At 35.2% G+C, this 23,562-nt stretch overlaps 1 protein-coding gene across 1 annotated transcript; it reads left to right on the plus strand.

Annotated features, from left to right (window-relative positions):
• The first annotated feature begins 480 nt into the window (after positions 1–480).
• Positions 481–23,390, plus strand: LOC144959475 (uncharacterized). Its single transcript, XM_078892081.1, has 11 exons — positions 481–901; positions 4,860–4,966; positions 5,366–5,536; positions 7,446–7,557; positions 8,319–8,402; positions 10,838–10,875; positions 12,618–12,659; positions 15,517–15,655; positions 17,838–17,958; positions 21,050–21,187; positions 22,029–23,390. Exons 1-11 carry the CDS (start codon positions 815–817, stop codon positions 22,163–22,165), a joined length of 1,176 nt encoding a protein of 391 aa, XP_078748207.1. The 5' UTR covers positions 481–814; the 3' UTR covers positions 22,166–23,390.
• The last annotated feature ends 172 nt before the right edge of the window (positions 23,391–23,562 follow it).

Raw genomic sequence — 23,562 nt, forward strand, 5'->3', positions numbered from 1 at the left:
CTTTCTTTTTTAAAATTTTGTTTGTTTGTTTTTGTTTCGTTTTTCAACCGACTCGTATTGTTACGTACTAGGAAAGCACAAGGCAATAAATTTTGACTTCTCACTGTGTTCTAAATCAAAATAATAATATTAAAAGTGAGTAAAAGTAAATAAATATTAAATATAAAAAATGTTAAATGTCGTTCAAACTTTTCAAGTCACTAGGAATGGTGTCAACGTGTTGAAGTTGAAAATTAAGAATTTGTTTGCCAAGGGAGTACAAAAAAAAATAAATGAAAAAAAAAGAAAGAAAGAAAGAAAATATTATGCCTAGAAAGGAGCTGGTGGACTGAAAACACGGCTGTGTATTCAGTCCACTGATGGACTGAAAACACAGTTCCATTTAGAATGCGTTGACAATGATTACGAAAACCTTTTTGTACGAGGTGCATTTCCGTCATTCGTCAGTTGCTTAAAATAGTATCACAATCAAAACATTTCGGCAACAAAATCGTGATCAGAGATCGTGATGTGTAGCCCAAACCTCAGACCAAAATTACACTTGCTGTGCTTACTAATTCACCCTTGTACGATTCAACCACACAGCACATTTCAATCTTATTTCAGTGCTGACTAGACGTCTAGATAGAATTAAAGTGTCACAGTGTTTGTGTTTTGGATCCTGTCTTACTCTTACGAGGATCAAGTCAAGATTGTCAAGATTCTACATATCTAAGTCTAAGTTCTAGACGTCTAGATTGCCCCAGGAAATTGTTCAAGTTCAGTCTATCATTCTACTAAGTATATCAAAGTATAAGTTAAGGCTCAAGAAATCATGAAGTTCAAAACAGTTTTAGAAGGACAACAAGCTGTGATTCTCAACCACATGGGAGAAGGAAGAGTGGTTGTAGGACCTCAAAGGGTTGGTATTGGTGGCAAACATTCACTATTCACGATTCACATTATAATTAATTCATTTATCATTAATTAATCACATTTAAAATTTAATCAAAGTTAATGTAAAAGAATATGATAATGATATTGAAATAAGAATGATCAATCATTTCTTTATCATTTTGTATTTATTTTTTTCAGTTGTCTTGAGTATCAGCTCGCGATCCTGAGAATATGAATAATCAACTCAAATTTCCTGAGTTACTCAGTTGACGGTCAACCCTGAATTCTGGAGTCAACTAGAATCTAGAGTTAATAATAGACAATTGACTTCAGTTATTTTGATCAATTCTTGACTCTGGAGTCAAACCAAGATCAGGATTTCATTGAGTTTTAGTTTTACAGTCGGGATTGTTTAAGTTTGAGCATTTACCTGTATCAAGTGCAATATCCAAGCACTTTACAAGCCAACAGCAACACTTAACATTAACATGTAGGCCGTCATTATCCCCAGACACCTGTCTGGGGATAATGAAAAGGAAAAGGCTATTCGGACCCGAGTCTGAATTGCTTCCCGTGGCAATTCGGACTCGAGCCTGAATTGCTTCCCGGGGCAATTCGGACTCGAGTCTGAATTGCTTCCTGTGGCAATTCGGACCCCGAGTCTGAATTGCCTCCCATGGCAATTCGGACCCCGAGTGTGAAGTGCCTCCTGTGACAATTCGGTCTTCGTAAACACACACACACACACTCATGAATATCTCTTAGTCATTAAAAACAGAATAATCACACACACACACACACACTCCACCCCCCCCCCCCCAACAACCATTTCCACAACCTAAGAGCCGGCGGCTTTTTCTCTTTGATCTCGTATCACCATGTTCTCCCCTGCGTCCAGCGCCTCGGTCGTTTGTGTGTTGTGGAGATGTTAATGGTTACCCCCATCGTCTACTTGAGAAATCGCTGGTTACTCCCCAATCCCATTACCAGTTGATCATTAATTTTCTCTCCGTATTCAACCAGTGCTTATTTTATTAATAGGCACCTAGTCCAGTATTATCTAATAATATTAGTATTAGACGGTACTCTGCACCTACCCCAGTGGCGGGGCTCTATTGCATGGTTTGCCGCCAAGAATTGCCTCTATTTTTATATTTAGAAATAAAACAGCATTTTTTAATTTAAAAAGAATTAGATACTGCCTTTTGTCAAAGCCCGACCCATACTGCCTTTTAAATAAAACGCTCAAAGCCCAAAGTCATATTCTTTTCCTTTCCCCCACTTTTTCGCGGCCGCAAATGGCAAAATATAAATGTAGATATGTCATGCATGTATCTTTTGCAACATGCTCATGGCAAATCAAATAAATCTTCCAACACAAAGACACTCTTTTATCTATGCGAGGGCAAATTGATTGTTAACGTTAACAATAGCGACTACAATTGTAATCTCCCAAAGACCACGAATATTTAGATTGTTTTTGTTTTTTAAGTCGCTTGCAACACATTTAGGTCATATCAGCGCCAGTAAAAAGGGAGAAATTGGATAGTAAAAAGTTCTAGAATTACAATTAAAAAGTACCCAAGAAAAAGTAAGACAAAGGGGAATAATAGATCACCGCTTTTGAAGGTTAGTCATCTTCGGGAATTCTAAAACGTGACTTGCTCGCTCACTCGCCCTCCTACCGACTGACAACTTACAACTGAGAACACAGACTAGGAGGGTCCTGTATTCTCTATGACTGAGAACGAGCACCTTCCCCCCACCCTACCACGCTTCACTTTCGACCCATCGTCCACTTCCGACACTTCCTGTGATTGCACAGGCTCATTGTGGCAAGAGTCCGAATTGCCACGAGAAGCAATTCAGACTCGGGTCCGAATTGCCACTTCGTAATGAAAATTCGTTATTCCCAGACACATATTTGAAACTCCGCTCTTTTAAACAAATATCCACATTCCAGAATATGGAATGTTTCAAAATGCACATAGAAATAAGGAAAGTTAATAAAATATCTATAAAAACATAAAATTAACCAACATTAAATCAGTTGTTACTACACAATATGTGTCGACTTCGAAGTGGGTGTCATGGCTGAATGGTTTAGTCGTCTGCCCTGCCATGGAAGTTTTACCAGAATCGACGTTGCGGGTTCAAATCCTGGTTCCGCCACTTTAAAAAAAAAAAATTCCTTATTCTTTTTACAGAACGTTGCAAGGGATAAATGTCCCATCCATCCTCCCCCACCTCTTTTTTTTAAAACTCTCTCTCTCTCTCTCTCTCTCTCTCTCTCTCTCTCTCTCTCTCTCTCTCCAAATGGTCAGATAGAGGAGCAAAAAACAAACAATAATTAAAAAAAAAAACAAACAATAATTTTAAGAAATTCATGCTCAGAAACGAAACAAAAGGCCAAACAAAAAGGAGAAAAGAATAGACTCGCACAAAAATAAAAAAAAGAGGTGGGGGGACAGGTGTCTGGCGATAATCACAGCGTAACATGTAGAATGAGACATGTCGACGACAAGATAATTTGTTTTTATGAAAGAGACAATCCTGTTACTAAGTGGCACTTCGGAATCTAGTGTGATTAGTCTCCCATGGCCATTCGCACTCAAACTCCAAATGCGTGCACACACAGTTCGGACAGTGGGCAAAAGGCGGAACTGATATATTAAAAATAGATGAAGAGTTTCTAAACTAAATTCTGAATCCTCATATTTCAAGCTTTAAAATGATATATGACACGTATTTGTAGATAAAAGATGAAAATTATTGACAAAAATGGGCCTGTCAAAGTAGATGATTTCAGATCTAGTCTGTTTTCCTCCTTAGAAGAAATCCTGTTTTGACTATAATTTCAGTGACCCAACTCATACCCGTACTTTAGTCTGTATAATGATTGTTCCCTGTCTAACACTACCAGAATAGTTAGTTTTTTTTCGCCCTGATTTTATTCGGACATCGTGTTATGGTGTTATAAAAGCTTTTCCATTAGATCACAGTTGAGTTACTTTGACTGACTTTTGTTCTTATATGTGACCCACCGTCTCTAAACGGTATTATGTTGGGATGACTCGGGTGCAAAAAATTGAATTTATTAACAAAAACATGAAACTTAGGGTTTGTTTCGATTTGTTATATTAGAGAATGAAGACAATTTCTCACAATGCAAAAGCTCAAAAATTGGTATTTACTATCAATTCAATTCTAAAGTCACTTTTAGGAGTCCAATTCAACCCGACATAATACCGTTTCGAGACGAAGGGTCACATAAAGAAGAGGTTATTTAACTCTTTTCTTTTAGAATTTGAGTCCGAATAGCAAGGGTAGACTATTCAGACTTGAGTGCAGCCATCCTGCTAAAGGCCAGGTACTCATTTTACACCTGAGTATGGTGAAAATATGTGAGTAAAGAGCCTTTTCCATGGACTCAAATGTATGCACCGCTTTGGAGTGGGACTCAAGCCCTGAACCTATCGGCTATCTGTCAGAAGGCGAATATCATACCACAAGACCACATTGCCTCATCAAGTCTTCCCTCATAACCCTTCCATCTCTCTCTCTCTCTTTCTCTCTCTCTCTCTCTCTCTCTCTCTCTCTCTCTCTCTCTCTTTCTCTCTCTCTTTCTCTCTCTCTCTCTCTCTCTCTCTCTCCCTCTTTCTCTCTCTCTCTCTTTCTCTCTCTCTCTCTCTTTCTTTCTCTCTCTCTCTCTCTCTCTCCCTCTCTTTCTCTCTCTCTCTGTCCCTTTATCTTGCTCTCTCTCATTCCCATAACAAAAGTATCTCTTTTGTCTTACAAGTCCGTACTTAATATACACAATTATTCTCATTTTGTGAGAAAACGTGGATTTGTTCATGTTTTCATTTATCTCTCCATACATTAGTAAATTATCATCATGGCACAAGATCTAAGGACCAAAGCTGATCTGGTCGCCGGCTCGGATTAGTAAGTTAAAATTAATAACTTTTTTTTTTTTAATGCAGGTGTTCCTCTTTCGTGAGAGATTTAGTTTTATGAGAGCAGTGACGGCGAAAAGGGACGAATACGTGGAGATTCAACATAAGACGGGCGAAATCATTCACAAACCAGGGTGAGATATTTATAGATGATTATCCATAATGTATTTAAGTGGATGGTGGGTATCTCAATTACATTATTATTGTTATTATTATTGTTATTATTATTATTATTATTATTATTATTATTATTATTATTATTATTATTATTATTATTATTATTATTATTATTATTATTATTATTATTATTTTTATTATTATTATTATATATTATTATTATTATTATTATAATTATTATTTTTATAATTATTATTATTATTATTATTATTATATTATTATTATTATTATTATTATTATTAATTATTATTATTATTATTATTATTATTATTATTATTATTATTATTATTATTATTATCATTATTATTATTATTATTGTTATTATTATTATTATGTTTTGTTTTGAATCCTTACAGTCCTTGCAAAGTGTTCAACAACCCTCTAGAGTATGACCAATGCATCCTGAGAGAAGCACAGCGAATCGATGCCAATCACCTGCTGGTCGTCTACAAGAGACTGAAGGGCGAAGAGTCACAAAGGAGAATCATTCAGGGACCGGCCATATTCATGCCTGGATCCGAGGAGTGGTGGGTGCTTTTAGTTTTCTTCATGCATTCCTGTTTTAATTTGTAAATGTTTTTGAGCTTTTTTTTTATATAGCGCAATATCCAATAAACTTGCTCAAAGTAGTGCTTTACAAGTGGTCCCTGGCCAACAACAATATTTAACATGTAGGACGGGACAAGGCGCTTGTTAGGCGATATTACAATATTTTTTCGGACAGAGACGTCACTGTTAACAGCCAGGTACTCATTTTACACCCGAGTACAGTGAGAGAATATGAGTAAAGAGCCTTTTCCAAGGACTCAACTATGCACAGTGCGAGGCTCAAACCCTGGACCTACCGATCCGAAAGCTAGTGTCATACCACAAGACCACATAGCCGCACAAATGTTGCAGCTTGAAGCTCGAAGAAGTAAATAACAGTAGGAAATAGAATGGAATCTTTAGTTTAATAATCTTCTTCTTCTTCTTCTTCTTCTTCTTCTTCTTCTTCTTCTTCTTCTTCTTCTTCTTCTTCTTCTTCTTCTTCTTCTTCTTCTTCTTCTTCTTCTTCTTATTATTATTATTATTATTCCTCTTCTTCTTTTAGCTAGCCTGCATTTTGCAGGGTTGCTATAATGAGTGCCACATCTCCATGCATCTCAGTTCCTTCAATTTCATTGTGCCTTCGTTGGTGTACATCGATAATACACAATTCGGAAAACAAGATTATCGAAAATTGAAAGAATCGTACACCCAATACTTTCCTTCCCACGTACTTCCTCTCTCGTCTCTTTATATGTCCGAACCATTTCAATCTATCTTTTCTCATCTTTATTGATATATTCTTCACTTCAGTCAACATTCGAATTCATTCATTTCTCACATTATCTTTTCTTGACCAGCCAAGTGACCATCTCAACATCCTCATTTCTGCCACCTCAACTTCTTTATCTTGTTTCTTTGTTGAAGCTGCTGTCTCTAGTCCATACAACATTGCTGGTCTTACAACAGATGTATATATTTTTAGCTTTGCGGAAATTCGTGTGTTACACATAGCTCCAGTAACCTCTATCCTCTTCTTAATTTCCATCTCATTGACCCCATTTCCTTGTACAGTTGTTCCTAAGTATTTGAATTGGTTTGTCTCTGGCACATCCTCTTCTCCTATCTTTATTGGTTGTCCTGCTCTCTGTTATCCGATGCACAATTTCAATTTTTCACATATTTTATACTTATTTTATACCATGAATTCAATCTTTTACCATCTGGGAGAAGATTTTGTCTGATTACATGTAAAACTAACAAGTACAAATCCAAGTTCATTCCATCAGCAATAAAAATGTTGAATATTTCATATGGTACAGCCAAATGAAGGATTGACATGTTGATTGATTGACTGATTACTTTATTTAATCTTAGATTAATTTATATCTATTTTTATATCTACATTTGAGTGTGTTCCTCTTAGTGGGGAGCTGTGCTTGTGTCAGGATGAGACTTTTAGGTGGTCTCAAACTAAGTACATTGATAGTGTGCTCTTGGAATCTTCATCTGTTCCCTATATTTGAACAAATCCCCTCTGTCTTTCTTTTTCTTGGGTTTAATTGTAATTTTGGAACTTTTTACTATCCCAATTTTTTCCATTTTACTGGTGCTGATATGACCTTAATGTGTTGCAAGCGCCGTAAAACCCTTAAAAACAAAACAAAAACATATTATTGCTTTCATTTTTGTCAACATCCGCACTGATTTAGATTATAATTTAGAGTAACTTTTGGCATCGTATTCACTTCTACCTGTACCAGTTTATTCTGATTTCTATAGCGTGAAATTGCACATATTGCGGTTCTCGACTATTTTTTCCTTTTTTTTTTTTTATATGTTTGATTAAACTTCCGTTACTTAAAACTTTTCGATACTCAATGTTTTCTACTCTCCTCCAATCTGCAGGGTTCACGAATTCAAATGGCACGGGACTGATCCGGGCAACAAGACAAGAATGGTGCCAGGACTTAACTGCTTTACACAGTTACCCACAATACCCAGTAATTTCTACTATAATGTAAGTGGGTGGGCATTTGATCAACATAGATAATTTAATGATCCGTACTTGAAGAGCGTCCACCTCCCCTCCTTTATTTTGATTATTATTATTTATTTATTTACTTATTTATTATTATCATCATTATTATTATTATTATTATTATTATTATTATTATTATTATTATTATTATTATTATTATTATTATTATTATTATTAATTATTAATTATTATTATCATTATTATTATTATTATCATTATTATTATTATTATTATTATTATTATTATTATTATTATTATTATTATTATTGGCCTCAATGTTGTAATGGAAATACTCTCAATTCAAGGCAAAATATTGTCCATTACAACAATTTAAAAAACAAACCAACAATGTATTTGTCTCTCAGACCATCTAATTAGTGTACCTGGGTCTTAATATATATTGTTTTCATATTGTGTGGCATTTGGTCGAGTGGTATAACACCCATGTTTGGACCAGGATAACCGGGGTTCAAGTCCTGTTGAGTCCTTGTAAAAGACTCTTAACTCATCTTTACTCACCATACTCGGATATAAAATGAGTACCTGGCCTCTAACAGCGTTGGTTGTATCTATCGGAAAAAAAATATATTGTTATTTCGCCGTATAGGCATCATGTCTTTTCCTACATGTTAAGTGTTGCTATTGGCTAGGGACCTCTTGTAAAGCACTTTGAGTATGTTTTGTCGATATTGCACTGTATCAAACCTCAACGGTTTTTTAATTTTTTGAAATATTCACAGGTCCGAGAGGTTCGAACGAGTGACGACTCAATGATAACAGTGAAACTGATGCTATTCTACGAAATGGTGGACATTCTCAAAATGGTGGGTGTTTTGGTCCTATTCATGCATGATTGGAAGTTCCTATAGCTCGGTTGGTAGAGCACTCGTGTAACACTCAAAGGGACAGAGATCGATCCCGGGTGCAATTGAAATTATTATTTTTTTTCTGATTACCCCTGTCTGCCCAGCAGTGAATGGGTAGCTGGATCTGTTAGATCTGACGGAATGTACTTTGTGATAGACTAGCGTCCTGTCCAAAGGATAGAAAGCAATTGCTATATTGCTCTTTTCACACTATGGAAATCTGGATGAACTCTGTGTTCAAGGGTGTCTAATGGCTCTGAAGAATTTCTACTTTTACTTTCATTTTTGTCGCCATCAAGAGTGATTTAGATTATAATTAAGAGTAACTTCGTGTTCACCCCTACCTAATACCAGTTAGATATGATGGGTCACATTTTGCCATAATATAAAAGTAGTCTTTCAGAGTCATTAGGCTCAATAAGCTGGTGTTTATCCTGATTTCGATAGCGTGAAATTGCTTGCTACCCTTGGGATTGGACTCTAGTCTAAAGCAAAGTTTTTTTCCTCCCTATACTATCTATCAGACCCAGCTATCCAATCATTGCTGGAAGGACAGAGGGATTGGGGTTGGGGGAATCAGAAAAAAAATATCGACTTCATCTGTGATTGATCTCCCTCCCTTTGTGTGTGAAGTGAGTGCTCTACCAATTGAGCTATCGGGACCCCCCTGCCATACTATTATAGCAAGTATAATATACAGTAACGTACCTGCCTACTATTACTGATCATCGGTAATTTTTACGGAAATTTGATGACGATTACAGACTTACGCAAATGGAAGAAGTATTACGGATTTTGATTCGGCAGTAATTTTGTCGCACTGTTACAGAAAATAATTTTTTTGTTTCTTAAATTAAGTTACCTCAATGCTGTTGTGGGTGGTGTAGCTTTATTCATGCGCTTCGCTTTGTTATTATTTAAATTGAAATGAGTGTAGAAGAGTCTATCTTTAGTTTAAACCTAAGTCTAGGCTTTATTCAACATTCAAAAGGTACAACGAGAAGCATGATGATCTGCAACACAAGCAGAAAAGCAAACAGGTACGAAAACAGATAAAGCAGACATAGCATAACAAAGCGTTGAAAATAATAACAAAGTGAAGCGCACGAACAAAGCTACACCACAACAAATGCTAAAAGGGAAAACAAAAAAAAAACTTTCTGAAGATGGTTTTCCTCGGAAATCCGCGATTTTTGTGTCAGATGAGGAATTTCCTCCTTTAAAAAATGACATTTTCCTCAATCAAATTTTCTGGCATTGAGAGATTTGATGTGTGGTGAAACAAATTGGTGCAGCTTCCCCACTATCCAGTAGATAGCTAGAGTAGTTTATCGTCTCAATGGCTCTAAAAGTGGGGGTTGGTGAAGTAAACATGTGGTGTAGAGAAAACCATTCATAATTTTCCTTCTTTTTCCCTTTTTGTCACCATCAGCACTGCTTAAGATGTATATGTAGCATTTTTTGTTTGGTTTGGTTTTGTGTTACTGAAACTTTACCATTTATTTCTGATGAATTAATACCAGTTAGAGACGATGGGTCACATTTTGCCATAATATAAAAGTAGTCACAGGCTTTCCCTCTCATAGCTTGTTACAGGAATAATAATAATATAATATGGAGTATGATGAAGATGGTGAATGGTGTTATAGGGGAATGCTGGAAGTGAAGGATTGTAACGAAAATATTAGGAAGGTTGTTGTGATGATGATGATGATGTTGTTGATGCCAGTTTTCTTTTCTTTTTTTTTTTTTTTACGATAACTACTATGTTACTAGTGTGTATCTTGTGTGAGTGTGTCTATGTCAATATTGTATTGTTATAAATGTGTAACCAAATGACAAATTGCCACTTTTTTGGGGACAATAAAGATATATTATTATTTTTATTATTAATTTGTGTTGGTTACTGGTTTTGATATTTTCAAGTAGGCAGGTATGCAGTAATTAGCCCTGCTTACTACTACGTAAATATCATAGAAATACGAATTTTTTGTTCTAATTGACAATTATATAAAGATCTTTAATTCAATAAACTTTAAAACGAAGTTTTGTTAGCAGATCTAGTATATAAAGTATTTTAAAGCATTAATTTAATGTATATAAAACACAAGTTGGTCATTTTTAATAGTAGTTATAATGTCTACTATGTTATTTTCCCCGAAAGCTACGAATTTTTACCATTTCAAGTTGGCAGGTCTGAGTAATAGCATCAGTTTTTGACAAACCCAGAGCAGTGTGAATGCAGGTCCCTGGAATTTGCTCATTCGATTGACCTGCTCCCTGCCCGCGTTAAACTTTTCTATTCACTCCCTTTGCAGGACAGAATCAAAGCCTTTTGTTTCAGAACTTGTTCGTTAAACACGTTTTTCTTTTAAATTATTTTCTATTTCCAGTTGGACACCACTCATGATCCCATTGCTGATTTAATCAAGTAAGTTATTGAAAGATAATGAAGCGGGTGGTTGGATGGGAGCATCACCCTTGAATCATATACCTATGATGTTCGCATGGGTGTACGATCCGATAGTGATGTCGTTTCTTCTTCTCTTTACTAGCCTATCCTGCTTCTTTGGTTTGTGATTGTATTTTTGACAGGGGATTTTTTTTTTTCTGTAAATCTTCTGCCTGTTTGTTCTTGGTTATTTATAATTTAGTTTATGATATCTTTAGGTTATGATTTTGATTTACATTTGTACTATTTTTGTTAGATTGCTTGTTTTTTTGTTTCAGCGGTCTCTCATATAACCTCAATTGTGTTGGAAGAGACCTAAAGCAACAAACAAACAAAAAAGATAATTAAATTTACTATTATTCTTGTATAGATAATTGGGGGGGGGGCTTCTGGTCGGGTCTCTTCGGCTATGTGGTCTAGTGGTATGACACTCGCTTTCGGATCGGAAAGTCCTGGGTTCGAGCCTCGCTCGGCGCATAGTTGAGTCCTTGGAGAAGGCTCTTTACTCACATTCTCTCACCATACTCAGGTGTAAAATGAGTACCTGGCCGTTAACAGCGTTGTCTGTGTCCGGAAAATTGTAATATCGTCTAACAGGCGTCATGTCCCGTCCTACATGTTAAATGTTGCCGTTGACCAGGGACCCCTTGTAAAGCTCAATTTTTTAAATTTTATTTTCTATTTTTTTTATTCGTGATTTACTTCTTTTTGTATGTGTTTGAGAGAGAAAAGAGACAGTGCTCTTGGAATCTGCATCTGTTCCCTATTGGAACCAATTCCCCTGTTTTCTTACTTTTTCCTCAAGTCCTTTTAATTATACATCTAGAATGTTTTTACTATCCTATTTTCAGCCTTTTTACTGGCGCTGATATGATATAAATGTGTTTCAAGCGCCGTAAAACCCTTGAAAACAAAAACAAAACACTGTATTGATAGGAGGAATAGAGTCAATAGAGAGGGGAGAATGAGTAAAGTATATATATATATATATGTATACGGGATTCCCGTAGATTGTCCCAGTGACAAGAAACAGATCTGGAGGAGTAATAATAATAATACTTAAAATGTTTATAAATAGCTCCTTTTATCAAAAAGTTGAGCACTATTATTTCATGGTTTTCGCTTTTATTATTTATATATATATAAATTTTGTACAGAGTGTTACCTTTCAAGGCATCAAAAATATAATGCTTGTCTTTTATTTAAAAAAAAATTATTGTGTGAATGATCAATGGAAGATAATCATTTCATATTGTCATGTAGTTAATTTGTCATGAATTATATCCCCTTAAAGACCCTATTCTTTTATGTTAGTTATAATTGTTACCTATAGCTTATTATTGTTAGTACATTGCCATTTTTATTTATATAGTTGTTTTCCCCCTTTTGGGTTTAAAAGGAAATATTTTCAAAACAAAGTCCGCTTTTGTGCTAACCTCCATCTTGTTATTCATGAAGCACGTGACAAAAACATTGTGTTTTCTGTTGTATTTTAAACTACGAAGGATGTCTGTGTGTGTTGTGATTGAATGATATCATTTATTATGAAGACTTTGTCATTATATTATTCACATGTATATGCTTATTAAATTTGTCAAAAAACAAAACAAACAAAAAATAACAAAACAAAACAAACAAGTCCCACTGTCAGTACAAGCCCCAAACTGATTCAATTTTTTCACTCCCATTTTATTTATTCTTTTTTTTCTTTCATTCCCCAGTGCCGTGTGTGCCGATGTCATTTCCTTCGTGGGGCCATTATCGTGAGTGTGTATTGTACAAAAATGAATGAATCTACAACAATGTCAACAAAGTTTTTAACCCATAAGGTTTCCAGATCAAAACCGTATTCAGCCAATAACCAAAACAGTTAAAACACTAATCTAATATTTCATGTTAAATCCAGACGGACAGACTATTTTGATTTAACACAAAATAGCTTTAACTATTATTGTTGTTTATTTTTTAATTTTTTTTTTATACTGATAAAGGGTTTCGAGTCTGAAACATTTTGTTTTAGTAATTTTTTTATTTTTTTTCGTTTTGTTTTGGTTGCTGTTATTTTTTTTTTAGACTAATTATTATTAAATGATATTACTGGGATTGATTCGATTTAGAGTTATGGAAATAACCAGGTTTTTGGAGGTTTGTCATGGAATCCAAAGGTTTTGCTTTGAATGTCTTTTGTAAACATTTGAGTGTATTCTCCGTGGTGGAGTCCTGTGCTCGAGTCTGGATGATGTAATTGTTGCTGCTCGAAGCTCAAAGAAACAAATAACAGTGTTAAATTGAATGTAAGCTTCCATTTAATATACAAAAACAATTAAAATGGGACTTTTCGGGTTTCCCCTTTGTCAACAAAACAGGATAGATGAAACATTACAGACAAATGAGATAGTAGAAAACGGTAAGGGCTGCCTGAAGCCGGTGATCGTAAAATACTAACGAACGGACAATAAACTATTATAAACAATAAAATATTGTCTGTTTTGTTCCCACACGAAGCCTTTCTATTTTCACTCTTTCGTTAGACAAATGAGATAATGTGGTAGTGGCATTGTTGACCGAAATGTCCATTTTATCTGTTTTCGCATATTAACTTGAAGCTTGCATTCAATTTCACATTGTTAATTGTTAAGTCTGGATGAGATTTTAAGGAAATTTCAAACTAAGCCCTATACTGAGCCTGAAATGTTCTGTCTCGTTGTATATTTGTTTTTTTTACGCTCATGATCATAGCTTGTCGCTCCAACACCGAATCCACTCCACAGCATCTGTGGAGCAGACTCTTAGGTCATGGTCAGGCAGCTGGGCCCATCCTGGCATTCTCTAAGGATATGCTCCATCTTCTGCTCTGGGCATCCACATGCACACGAGCTAGTCTCAGTCAGTCCCCACTTTTCATCATTCCACCAGCTGTTCTGCCAAGTTTTGCCCGTGCTCTGTTCAATGTTACCCATTCATTCCTGGGAAGCTCAGTTCCGTAGGGCAATTCTTCTCTCGGATCTTCAACGGCTTCATTTGCATGATTGTCACCACTCACTCCACGTGGACAGTCTTTAATGTATTCAATTCTGTTCATTACTTTTTCATAGTCCATAACTTCTACCATCTTAGTATACAAAATAACCTTTCACCTTTGGTAAAGTCACATAATAAATTTAGTGACCAACTGCAATGACTCAATATTACAATCGAGAGCGGTTCCAAGTGTCCCAAATTATTTTCTTATTATTATTCTTTGTACGTGGCTTCCACAAACTATTTCTTGCATGGTCCGAGGAGTTTGGGGAAATCCTTCTCAAATGGAGTATTATGTTCACATGAGCCATTTTTATTTGTAAAAACCTTTAACTGGGTGGGGTTCCTGACCTCCCATAGTGGGCAGGGAGGTACACACTGTGTCTTCTATCCCCCTATATCTGTTTTCCAACTTGCTTTCTGTCTTTGTCTTGGAATGAGATTACTTGGTTTTGTCCTGGTCCTGGCCGGATACCCTGGCTAAGAGGGAAACAGTCAAATGTATAGTTAGTTTTGGGAGATGATATTTTTTTTCCATGTAAATGATATCTCTGTTATTCACTGTATTATGTTTTGTTTTCATTGTATGTATGATTTGTAAACATTTGAGTGTATTCCTCTTAGTGGAAGACCTGTGCTTGTGTTTGGATGAGACTTTTAGTTGATCTCAAACTAAGTACTTTGATAGTGTGCTTTTTGGAATCTACATCCGTTTCCTATTTGAACCAATTCCCCTGTCTTCCTTTTTCTTGGGTGCTTCAATTGTAATTCTAGATCTTTTTACTTTCCCATTTTCTTCCTTTTTACTGGCGCTGATATGACCTTAAAAACAAAACAAAACAAAAACTTTAAATTATCTGAATTAAATATTTTAAAAATTAAATTCTTTTTATTTTTTCTTATGACTTACACCCCCCCCCCCTTTCCCCTCAAGAAATGCACTAAGACTAAGTTTACTCAAGTTTTTTTTTTTTTAGGATTTGTAAAAAAAAAAAAAAAAACCAATACAAACCCACCAAAAGTGACCAGTTTGAAAGCTTTATTGGGTGCTGTGAAACTATGGAAACCCTTCAAGTGGTGACTGCCTTTGTCTATTATATGTGTCAGCGTACGACATAATCAGTCGGAAGGTGAAAAATTTGGATTTACATTTTTTTTTTTTCATTTTCTGAAAGAATATGTTCACCAGAGCATTTTAATCTTTATTTGAAGTAAATCAGGCGATTTTTCATGAAGTTATGGTCAGATGTATGGGAAAGGTATCCAGCAGTTTTTCTCAAAATTCGTACTTTTTCAACTTGACTAGCTGTTAACAATATTTAGAGGAGAAATTAAGCTTTGATATTTCCTGAAGATGTACAAAAAAGGTTGATTTAATTAATCATTTATGACAAGAACTCATTTTTGATAAAAATTGACCTTCTAACTAAACTCGGCAATATCTCAGTTCAAACCTTTTCACCATCCGACTGATTATGTCATTTACTGTAACAAATTGGTTTTTGAATAATCAGTTTCACAATACTTGCAAGATTCATGACTTTGCTTTGTAGTCTTTAATAATTATTTGAATTTTTTTCTTTTCCTTCACCCTGACAGATATTCTCAGTTCATCGCTAAGACCGGCTCTCTTAGCGACCTTGCTACTTACCCACAGTTACAGCAAAGAGCGGGAAGGATTGGGTTCAAGGTTCAAAAGGTCGTATACAGAGGTTATCACGCATCCGATCAGCTACAGGTATAGATGAAAAATTAGTTACAATTAAAACGTGTTAACCGACGAAATGAAATCGGGGGTCTCAATAGCTCAGTTGGTAGAGCACTCGCTTTGCACACAAAGGGACTGAGATCGATCCCGGGTGAGGTCAAGATTTTTTCTGATCCTCCTGTGTCCACCCAGCAGTGATTTGGTAGCTGGATCTGTTAGTTAGATCTAGTGGAAAGTACTTTGCGATAGACTAGCGTCCTATCCAAAAGGTAGCAAGCAATTGCTATCTTCCATTTCACTCTAAAGAAACTCTGGCTCCATGGGGTTCATGGTTCTGAAGGACAAGAAAAAAAAAAGAACTGGCGAAGCAGGTTTATTTTTTTTAGGATTTTTTTTTTCTCTTGTATTTCTCTTTCTAATTTGTCTGCCTTTTCCCTTAGGTTGTTACATTCCTATCAATGGCATTCTTGTAATAATGGAAATACGAAACTTATATGTGACCTTTCGCCTCAAAACGGTATTAAGTCGGGATGGTTAAGTTTTTGAAAATTGAATTTATAGCCAGAAATATCAGACTTGTGTTGAGTTTGTATGTTTTATTGAAGAGAATGGATACCATATTTTAGGGTGCTAATGTCAACAATTTATAATTTTGACTAGTTTAACATTAAATTCGGCTTTTAAGCATTTGGTTCGTTCCGACATAATACCGTTTTGAGGCGATGGGTCACATATATTCTTATTTATTTTTTGGTTGTAAATTCAATTTTTTTGTTTTTCGGGTCATCCTGACATAATTTCTGTCATGTGTGACCCACTTTCCCCGGGTCTCGATTACTCAGTTGGTAGAGCAACCGCTTTACAATCAAAGGGACATAGATCGATTCTGGGTGAGATCAGGATTTTTTTTCCTGACACCGCGCGTCCCAACCCCCTCCCTCCTTCCTCCTCCTGCTCCCACAGCAGTAAATAGGTGAACACACTTGTTTTTCAGGTCTTTAGCTTGCACTGGTGCCTGCTCCCTATTTTCTTAAAGTAAATAGATGGCTAGGTCTGTTTGATCCAGTGGGAAAAAACAATTAAAGTTTGAGCTTTTATTTAGCACAATATCCACCAAACATGCCCAAAGTGCTTACCTGGCTTTCAGCAACATTTATCTTTTAGAATTGGACATGACATGACGCCTGTTAGGTGATATTACAATTTTTTTCGAACAGTGACAACGCTATTTAATGGTCAGGTACTCATTTTACACCTGAGTATGGTGAGAAAATATGAGTAAAGAGCCTTTTCCAAGGACTCAATTATGCACTGATGACGCTCGAACCCAGGACCTTCTGGTCTGAAAGCGAGTGTCATACCACAAAGTTTCCTGAGGTTAATTATTGATTTTACCTTGTGTTGATTTGTTCATTAGAAATTCTATGTGTTATAATCTATGTGTTAGATTGGCAATTGCCTAAAATAAGCCTATGAGCTTGTCATTAACGAGTAGATCTTCGACCAATCAAAAACATGGAATTTGTGACACACCTTCACACATGCTCGGACAAACATGGTTGTTTGTAAACAACGTGAATGAAATCGACCTCTCTCTAACCATTGTTATTGTTTTTATACCGCCAGATGGGTGACTAGTTATGACATGATTTTCTCAATCAGATAATAAACGTTTAAGTTTACACATAGTTTTCTTTGTTGATTCTGTATTTCAAGTGGTAGAATAGTGGGTATTTTACTTTGACACTTACCATCAATAGGAAAATCCTGTGTAGTTCGCTATATTTACCAGTCACTGTCATTGTTCACATTATGATGACTGTCTGAGAGGCGTGATTATCTAGCTACACACGTGGCCTTCGTAAAGTTATGGCCTGACACTGATCAAAAAATGACGTCAAAATGCCAGTCTTTTGCCACAAAAGAAAACAAATCGTGAGTTGTATTCACTAGTTCAACCAATGAAATAACTTGTTTCCTTGAGCTTTACTAACGACAACTCACTAGACACCACACAAACCAAAAAAATGGCGTCAAACTGCCAGTCCTAGAGGGTTCTTGTGTCAGGCTATATGTTAACGATGGCTACAGTCTATAGCTTCATCCACATTTTTTATTTTTTTTTTTGTAAATAAATAAATAAATAAAACCAATCATAGATTCTTCAATTTAAAAAAAAAAAATTGTTTTGTTTTATTTTGTTTCAACCAAGGAAATGCAAAACAACGCGATTGAGTCTCGCACGGGACTTCGACTACAGAGGGAGATTGAAGACCAGGAGCAAGGGTTGACTAGATATAGACTTAACAAGCAGCAGGAACGCAGTCAGATTGGTGAGTATTTGAGCATTTAAATAGAGCGATATCCAGTAGTATAACATTTTCATACCCTTCATTTAAAATGTTTAAAAAGAATCTGAAAACAGATATTTTTTCCTGTGCCTTTTAAGTCGCTCAATCCTAGAGATTTTTGCTACTTTTCAAAATTGGAAAAAAAAATGGTATTAAAAATAAGCATCTACATAGATAGTTTTATTCAACTATCATTAACGTGGTATTCAACTGTCGTTAACATGGAAAAGACTAAAAACATTAGCTTTGATACTATCTGCGCCTATAATTTGTCCCATAAAATGTAATTAATAGGCATGGGGTAAAAGTAACCCGTATGGTCGGTGTATTATATTATTATTATTATTATTATTATTATTATTATTATTATTATTATTATTATTATTATTATTATTATTATTATTATTATTATTATTATTATTATTATTATTATTATTATTATTATTATTATTATTATTATTATTATTATTATCATTATTATTATTATCATTATATTATTATTATATATATTATTATTATTATTATTATTATTATTATTATTATATATTATTTATTATTATTATTATTATTATTATTATTATTATTATTATTATTATTATTATTATTATTATTATCATTATTATTATTTATTATTATTATTATTATTATTATTATTATTATTATTATTATTATTATTATCATTATTATGATAAAAGTGTGTTACACGAGGTCCCCAGTTAACAGCAATAATGATATATAACATATAGGACACATAAGGCCTATATATATTTTTTTTTCTTCTGTTAATGTCCAGATGTTTATTTTACACCCGAGTATGGTGATTATAGAACCTTTTCCAAGGACTCAACTTTCTGCTGCTCAGAGAGGGACTTAAGCCCCTAAACTTTCTGATCCAAGGGCGAGTGTCATACCACAAGACCACATAGCCACACCTAGTAATACTTCAGAACCATTGGGCCCCATAGATAGAGCCGAATTTTATCCCTGTTTCTATAGCGTGAAATAGACTTACTTGCTACTGTTTGGATAGGATGCTAGTCTCTTTCAAAATACTTTCCACCAGATCTAACAGACCCAGCTACCCAATCACTGTTGGGTGGACAAGGGGTCAGATAAAAATCTTGACCTCATCCAGGATCCAACTCTGATATCTCGGTACACCCCGACGGCAGACTTGAAAATTAACAATTATGTTGTGTTTGTTTTGACGACAATTGCAGCGTGGCTCAGTGGTACGGACTTTGTTTCCTACCCGAAAGGTTGTGGATCACCCGCCGCTGCGTTGTGTGGCTTTGAGCAAGTCACCTCGCCCTAGCTCACTTTGCGGCACTGCTCTGCGGCTGACGCCTGGGTTGTTCCAGTCTTCCCTTGGAATAGACCCTTGAGACAAATTTCCCCTATGGGATGAATAAAGGGAATTTTATTTATTTATTTATTTATTATTGTGCGGCTATGTGGTCTATTGCTATGACACTCAATTTTGGATCGGTATGTTCTGGGCTTGAGTCTCGCTCTGCGCATAGTTGAGTCCTTGGAAAAGGCTCTTTACTCACATTCTCTCACCGTGCTCAAGTGTAAAATGAGTACACAGCCGTTAACAGTGTTGTGTCTGAAAAAAATGTTAATATCACCTCGGAGGCGTCATGTCCCGTCCTACATGTTAAGTGTTGCTGTTGGCCAGGGACTACTTGTAAAGCGCTTTGAGCACGCTTAGTGGATATTGATCTATACAAAAGCAGCTTATTTTTTAAAAAAAATAGCAACACAAATTATTGGGTCATATGAATTTCAAGGGTAAAATTAGGTAAATGGACTAGATATAGATACAGTTGAGAACAGAAAAGAAAGAGTATATAATATACCATATAATATATATCTTATATATATACTATATTATATATATATATTATATATATATATATTATATATATATATATATATATATATATATATATATATATAATATATATTATATATATATATAAATATATATATTATATTTATTATATAAATTATATATATATATATAATATATATATATAATTATATATATAAAATACACCCCTCTCCCTAAATAGTACTGTTTAATGATATCATGATTTCAATAATAATTTGTGACGCCAGATTATAAACCATTGAATTTCACTAAAAATGTGATTCTTTAAAAAGAAATATTATTTAGTGGCTCTTTGTAAACACATCTTTTATTTTAAGATGACAAAATCGGATTGATCGAGGGGTAGAATAAAAGATTTCTTACACTCTTGCGTTTTGGAATGCAAATTTTTTTCCCATCGCGCACTCACAAACTCGTACAGCGGTTGGAAACGCGTCCGGAATTCCAAAAACCAAGAATGTAAGAATTGTATATTATACCTCTGCCTGTGTTCTCTACTATGAGAATCACACAAGGGTTCCATTCAAATCCATGCAACTTTAGAAATAATAATATATGAATAAAAGTATAGTCAAGGGGCAGCGTGGCTCAGTGGTACGGTCTTTGCTTCCTGCCCGAAAGGTACCGAGTTCAATCACCCGCCGCTGCGTTGTGTGGCCTTGAGCAAGTCACCTTGACCTAGCTCTCTTTGCGGCGCTGCTCTGCGGCTGACGCCTGGGTTATTCCAGTCTTCCCTTGGAATAGACCCTAAAGACAAATTTCCCGATGGGGATGACTAAAGGGAATTTTATTTATTTATTTATTATTTTATTATATCAAACAGTCACCACACAAAATTACTAATATTAAAAAAAAAAAAAAAAGATGATTTACAAGGATAGCTCAGTTGTTAGAGCACTCGCGTCACACTCAAAAGAGACAGAGATTGATCTCGGGTGACGTCTAGTTTTCTTTTTTTTTTTCTTCTAACCAGCCTGTCCACCCAACAGTGATTGAATAGCTGGGTCTTATATATACCTTGTGGAAAGTACTTTGCGATAGACGAGCATCCTGTCCAAAAGGTATTAAGCAATTACTATCGTCCATTCCATGCTATAAAAGCGAATCTATGGGCCTAATGGCTATGAAAGTTTGTTTTTTTTCAATCGAAGCCATTCTTTGTTTTTTCGACGACAGAACAAGACATGGAGTTGAAGAAACAGGTCTACGGCCAGAAATTGGCTAAAGTCAAACAGGAGCACAACCTAGCCATGCAGGAAGAGAAAGTGAAACAACAAATGGAGCTCTCTAGTCAAGAAGTACAGTTAATGTTGGGTAAGTCATTTCCGTCACGGCCGCAGTCTTTTGTTTGATTTCATTTGACAAAAATGAATAATATTACAGCATACCTGCCAACTCTTCCACTTTTGGCGGAATATTTCCTATTTTAACTCTTCCATTTTCTACTATTCCGCCATTGTCTCTAAAATTCCAATCTACAAAAGTGATGATAATGGTAAGAACAAAAAAGAGGGGGGGGGGGGGGGGGGGGTAAAAGAGGTGAAATTCCTATTTTTAGACATCCTGACTGATTCCACTTTTGGAATGTGAAGGGTTGGCAGGTCTCAGCTTCCAAAGGACAAGAACGAAATACTAAAACGCTGAATGTGTTGGGCTCTAAACCCTTCTTCAGCCGATAACAAAAACAGTTCAAATTGTGACATATCTTGTTTTTGAAAAAGTAGGAAAAATATTTTTTTTTAAACATTTTAGTGAGCTGAAATAATATGTGTTTTACTTGATTTTCTTTTCCTTAGAGCTTCTATTAATGAAATAAAGTCCTATATAAAACCATGTGTTATTATTATCAATGTCATCATTATTATTATGATTATTATTATTATTATTATATTATTATTATTATTATTATTATTATTAATATGGTGGTTGCTGTCGTCGTCGTCCTTGTTGTTGTTGTGGTTGTTGTTTGTGGTAGTAGTAATAGTGGTGGTGGTGTTGTTGATGTTGCTGTTGTTATGATGATGATGATGATTATTATCATTATTATTATTATTATTATTATTATTATTATTATTATTATTATTATTATAATCATCATTATCATCATCATCATTATTATTATTATTATTCACATGATATTTCCATTGTGTTCCAGAATGCCAGGCGGCCAATGAAAACCACAAGGTTGACCACTTGACCTCCCTCAATAACATTGGCGTTGACCTCAACACGTTTCTATCCCTGGAAAACTCCCCCAGGCCCAGTGAAGAGATCCATGTCCACAAATGTTAACTATCATAATAATAATAATGATAATTATCTATTTACATAGTGCTTTACTAGGGTGCGAAGTGGTCGAATGGTTAAGTAAGGCATTGCACTGTGATCCGGATGACCCGGGTTCGAGCCCCGCTTCAGGCACTTTCGTTTTTTTTCCTTGAGCAAGATTATTAACCGCCAATTTGCTCACTTGGACAACATGGGTGATTCCTGTTGACATCAGACATCTTGTTTGATCAGTTATCCATATTCCTTCGTTTGTGGAATGCCTAGGCGACGATATCTTATGATATCATGATATCGTGGCGCAAAAAGCATAATTATTTTTTAAAAAATTTTTTTACTACTATCCACTGATAAAGTGCTCAACAGAGCTTTACAAGTCTAGCACACACACACACACACACACACACACACACACACACTCACTTAACCACTTAACGTAACATCTTTTGTGGGCAAGGAGGTACTTACTGTGTCTTCTATCCCCCTATATCTGTTTTCCAACTAGTTTTCTGTCTTTGTCTTGGAGTCAAATGTATAGTTAGTTTTGGGAGATGATATTTTTTTCCTTGTAAATCATCTCTCTGTTATGTAATGTATTATGTTTTGTTTACATATTTTATATGATTTGTAAATATGTGAGTGTATTCCTCTTTGTGGGGACCTGTTCTTGTGACTGGATAAGACTTATAGGTGATCTCAAACTAAGTACTTCGATAGTGTGCTCTTGGAATCAACATCTGTTCCCGATTTGATCCAATTCTCCTTTGTCTTCCTTTTTCTTGGGTGCTTTAATTGTAATTCTAGTACTTATTATTATCCCATTTTCTTCCTTTTTACTGGCATTGATATGAACTTAATGTGTTGCAAGCGCCGTAAAACCCTTAAAAACAAAACAAAATCATAATATCATTTGTTAAATGTCATGATTTTAAGAAACTCTTGAAAACGCAGCTATTTTTACGCCAGGGGTTCCTGACTTCCCATAGTGAGGAGGGGGGGGGGGGGGGGGGGGGGGAGGTACATACTGTGTCTTCTTTCCCCTTATATCTGTTTTCCAACATGCTTTCCGTCTTTGTCTTGGAACGAGGTTACTTGGTTTTGTCCTGGTCCTGGCCAGATCCCCTGGCTAAGAGGGAAACAGTCGAATGTATAGTTAGTTTTGGGAGATGATATTTTTTTTCATTGTAAATCATCTCTCTGTTATGCACTGTATTATGCTTTCTTTATATTATATAATTTGTAAAACATTTGAGTGTATACCTCTTAGCGGGGACCTGTGCTTGTGTCTGGATGAGACTTTTAGTGATCTCAAACTAAGTACTTTGATAGTGTGCTCTTGGAATCTACACCTGTTTTTTATTTGAACCAATTCCCCTTTGTCTTCCCTTTTCTTGGATGCTTTA

Source organism: Berghia stephanieae, chromosome 14, assembly GCF_034508935.2.
Source record: "Berghia stephanieae isolate SIO BIC M18660-M18661 chromosome 14, UCSD_Bste_1.3, whole genome shotgun sequence".
Taxonomy (NCBI): Eukaryota; Metazoa; Mollusca; class Gastropoda; order Nudibranchia; family Aeolidiidae; genus Berghia; species Berghia stephanieae.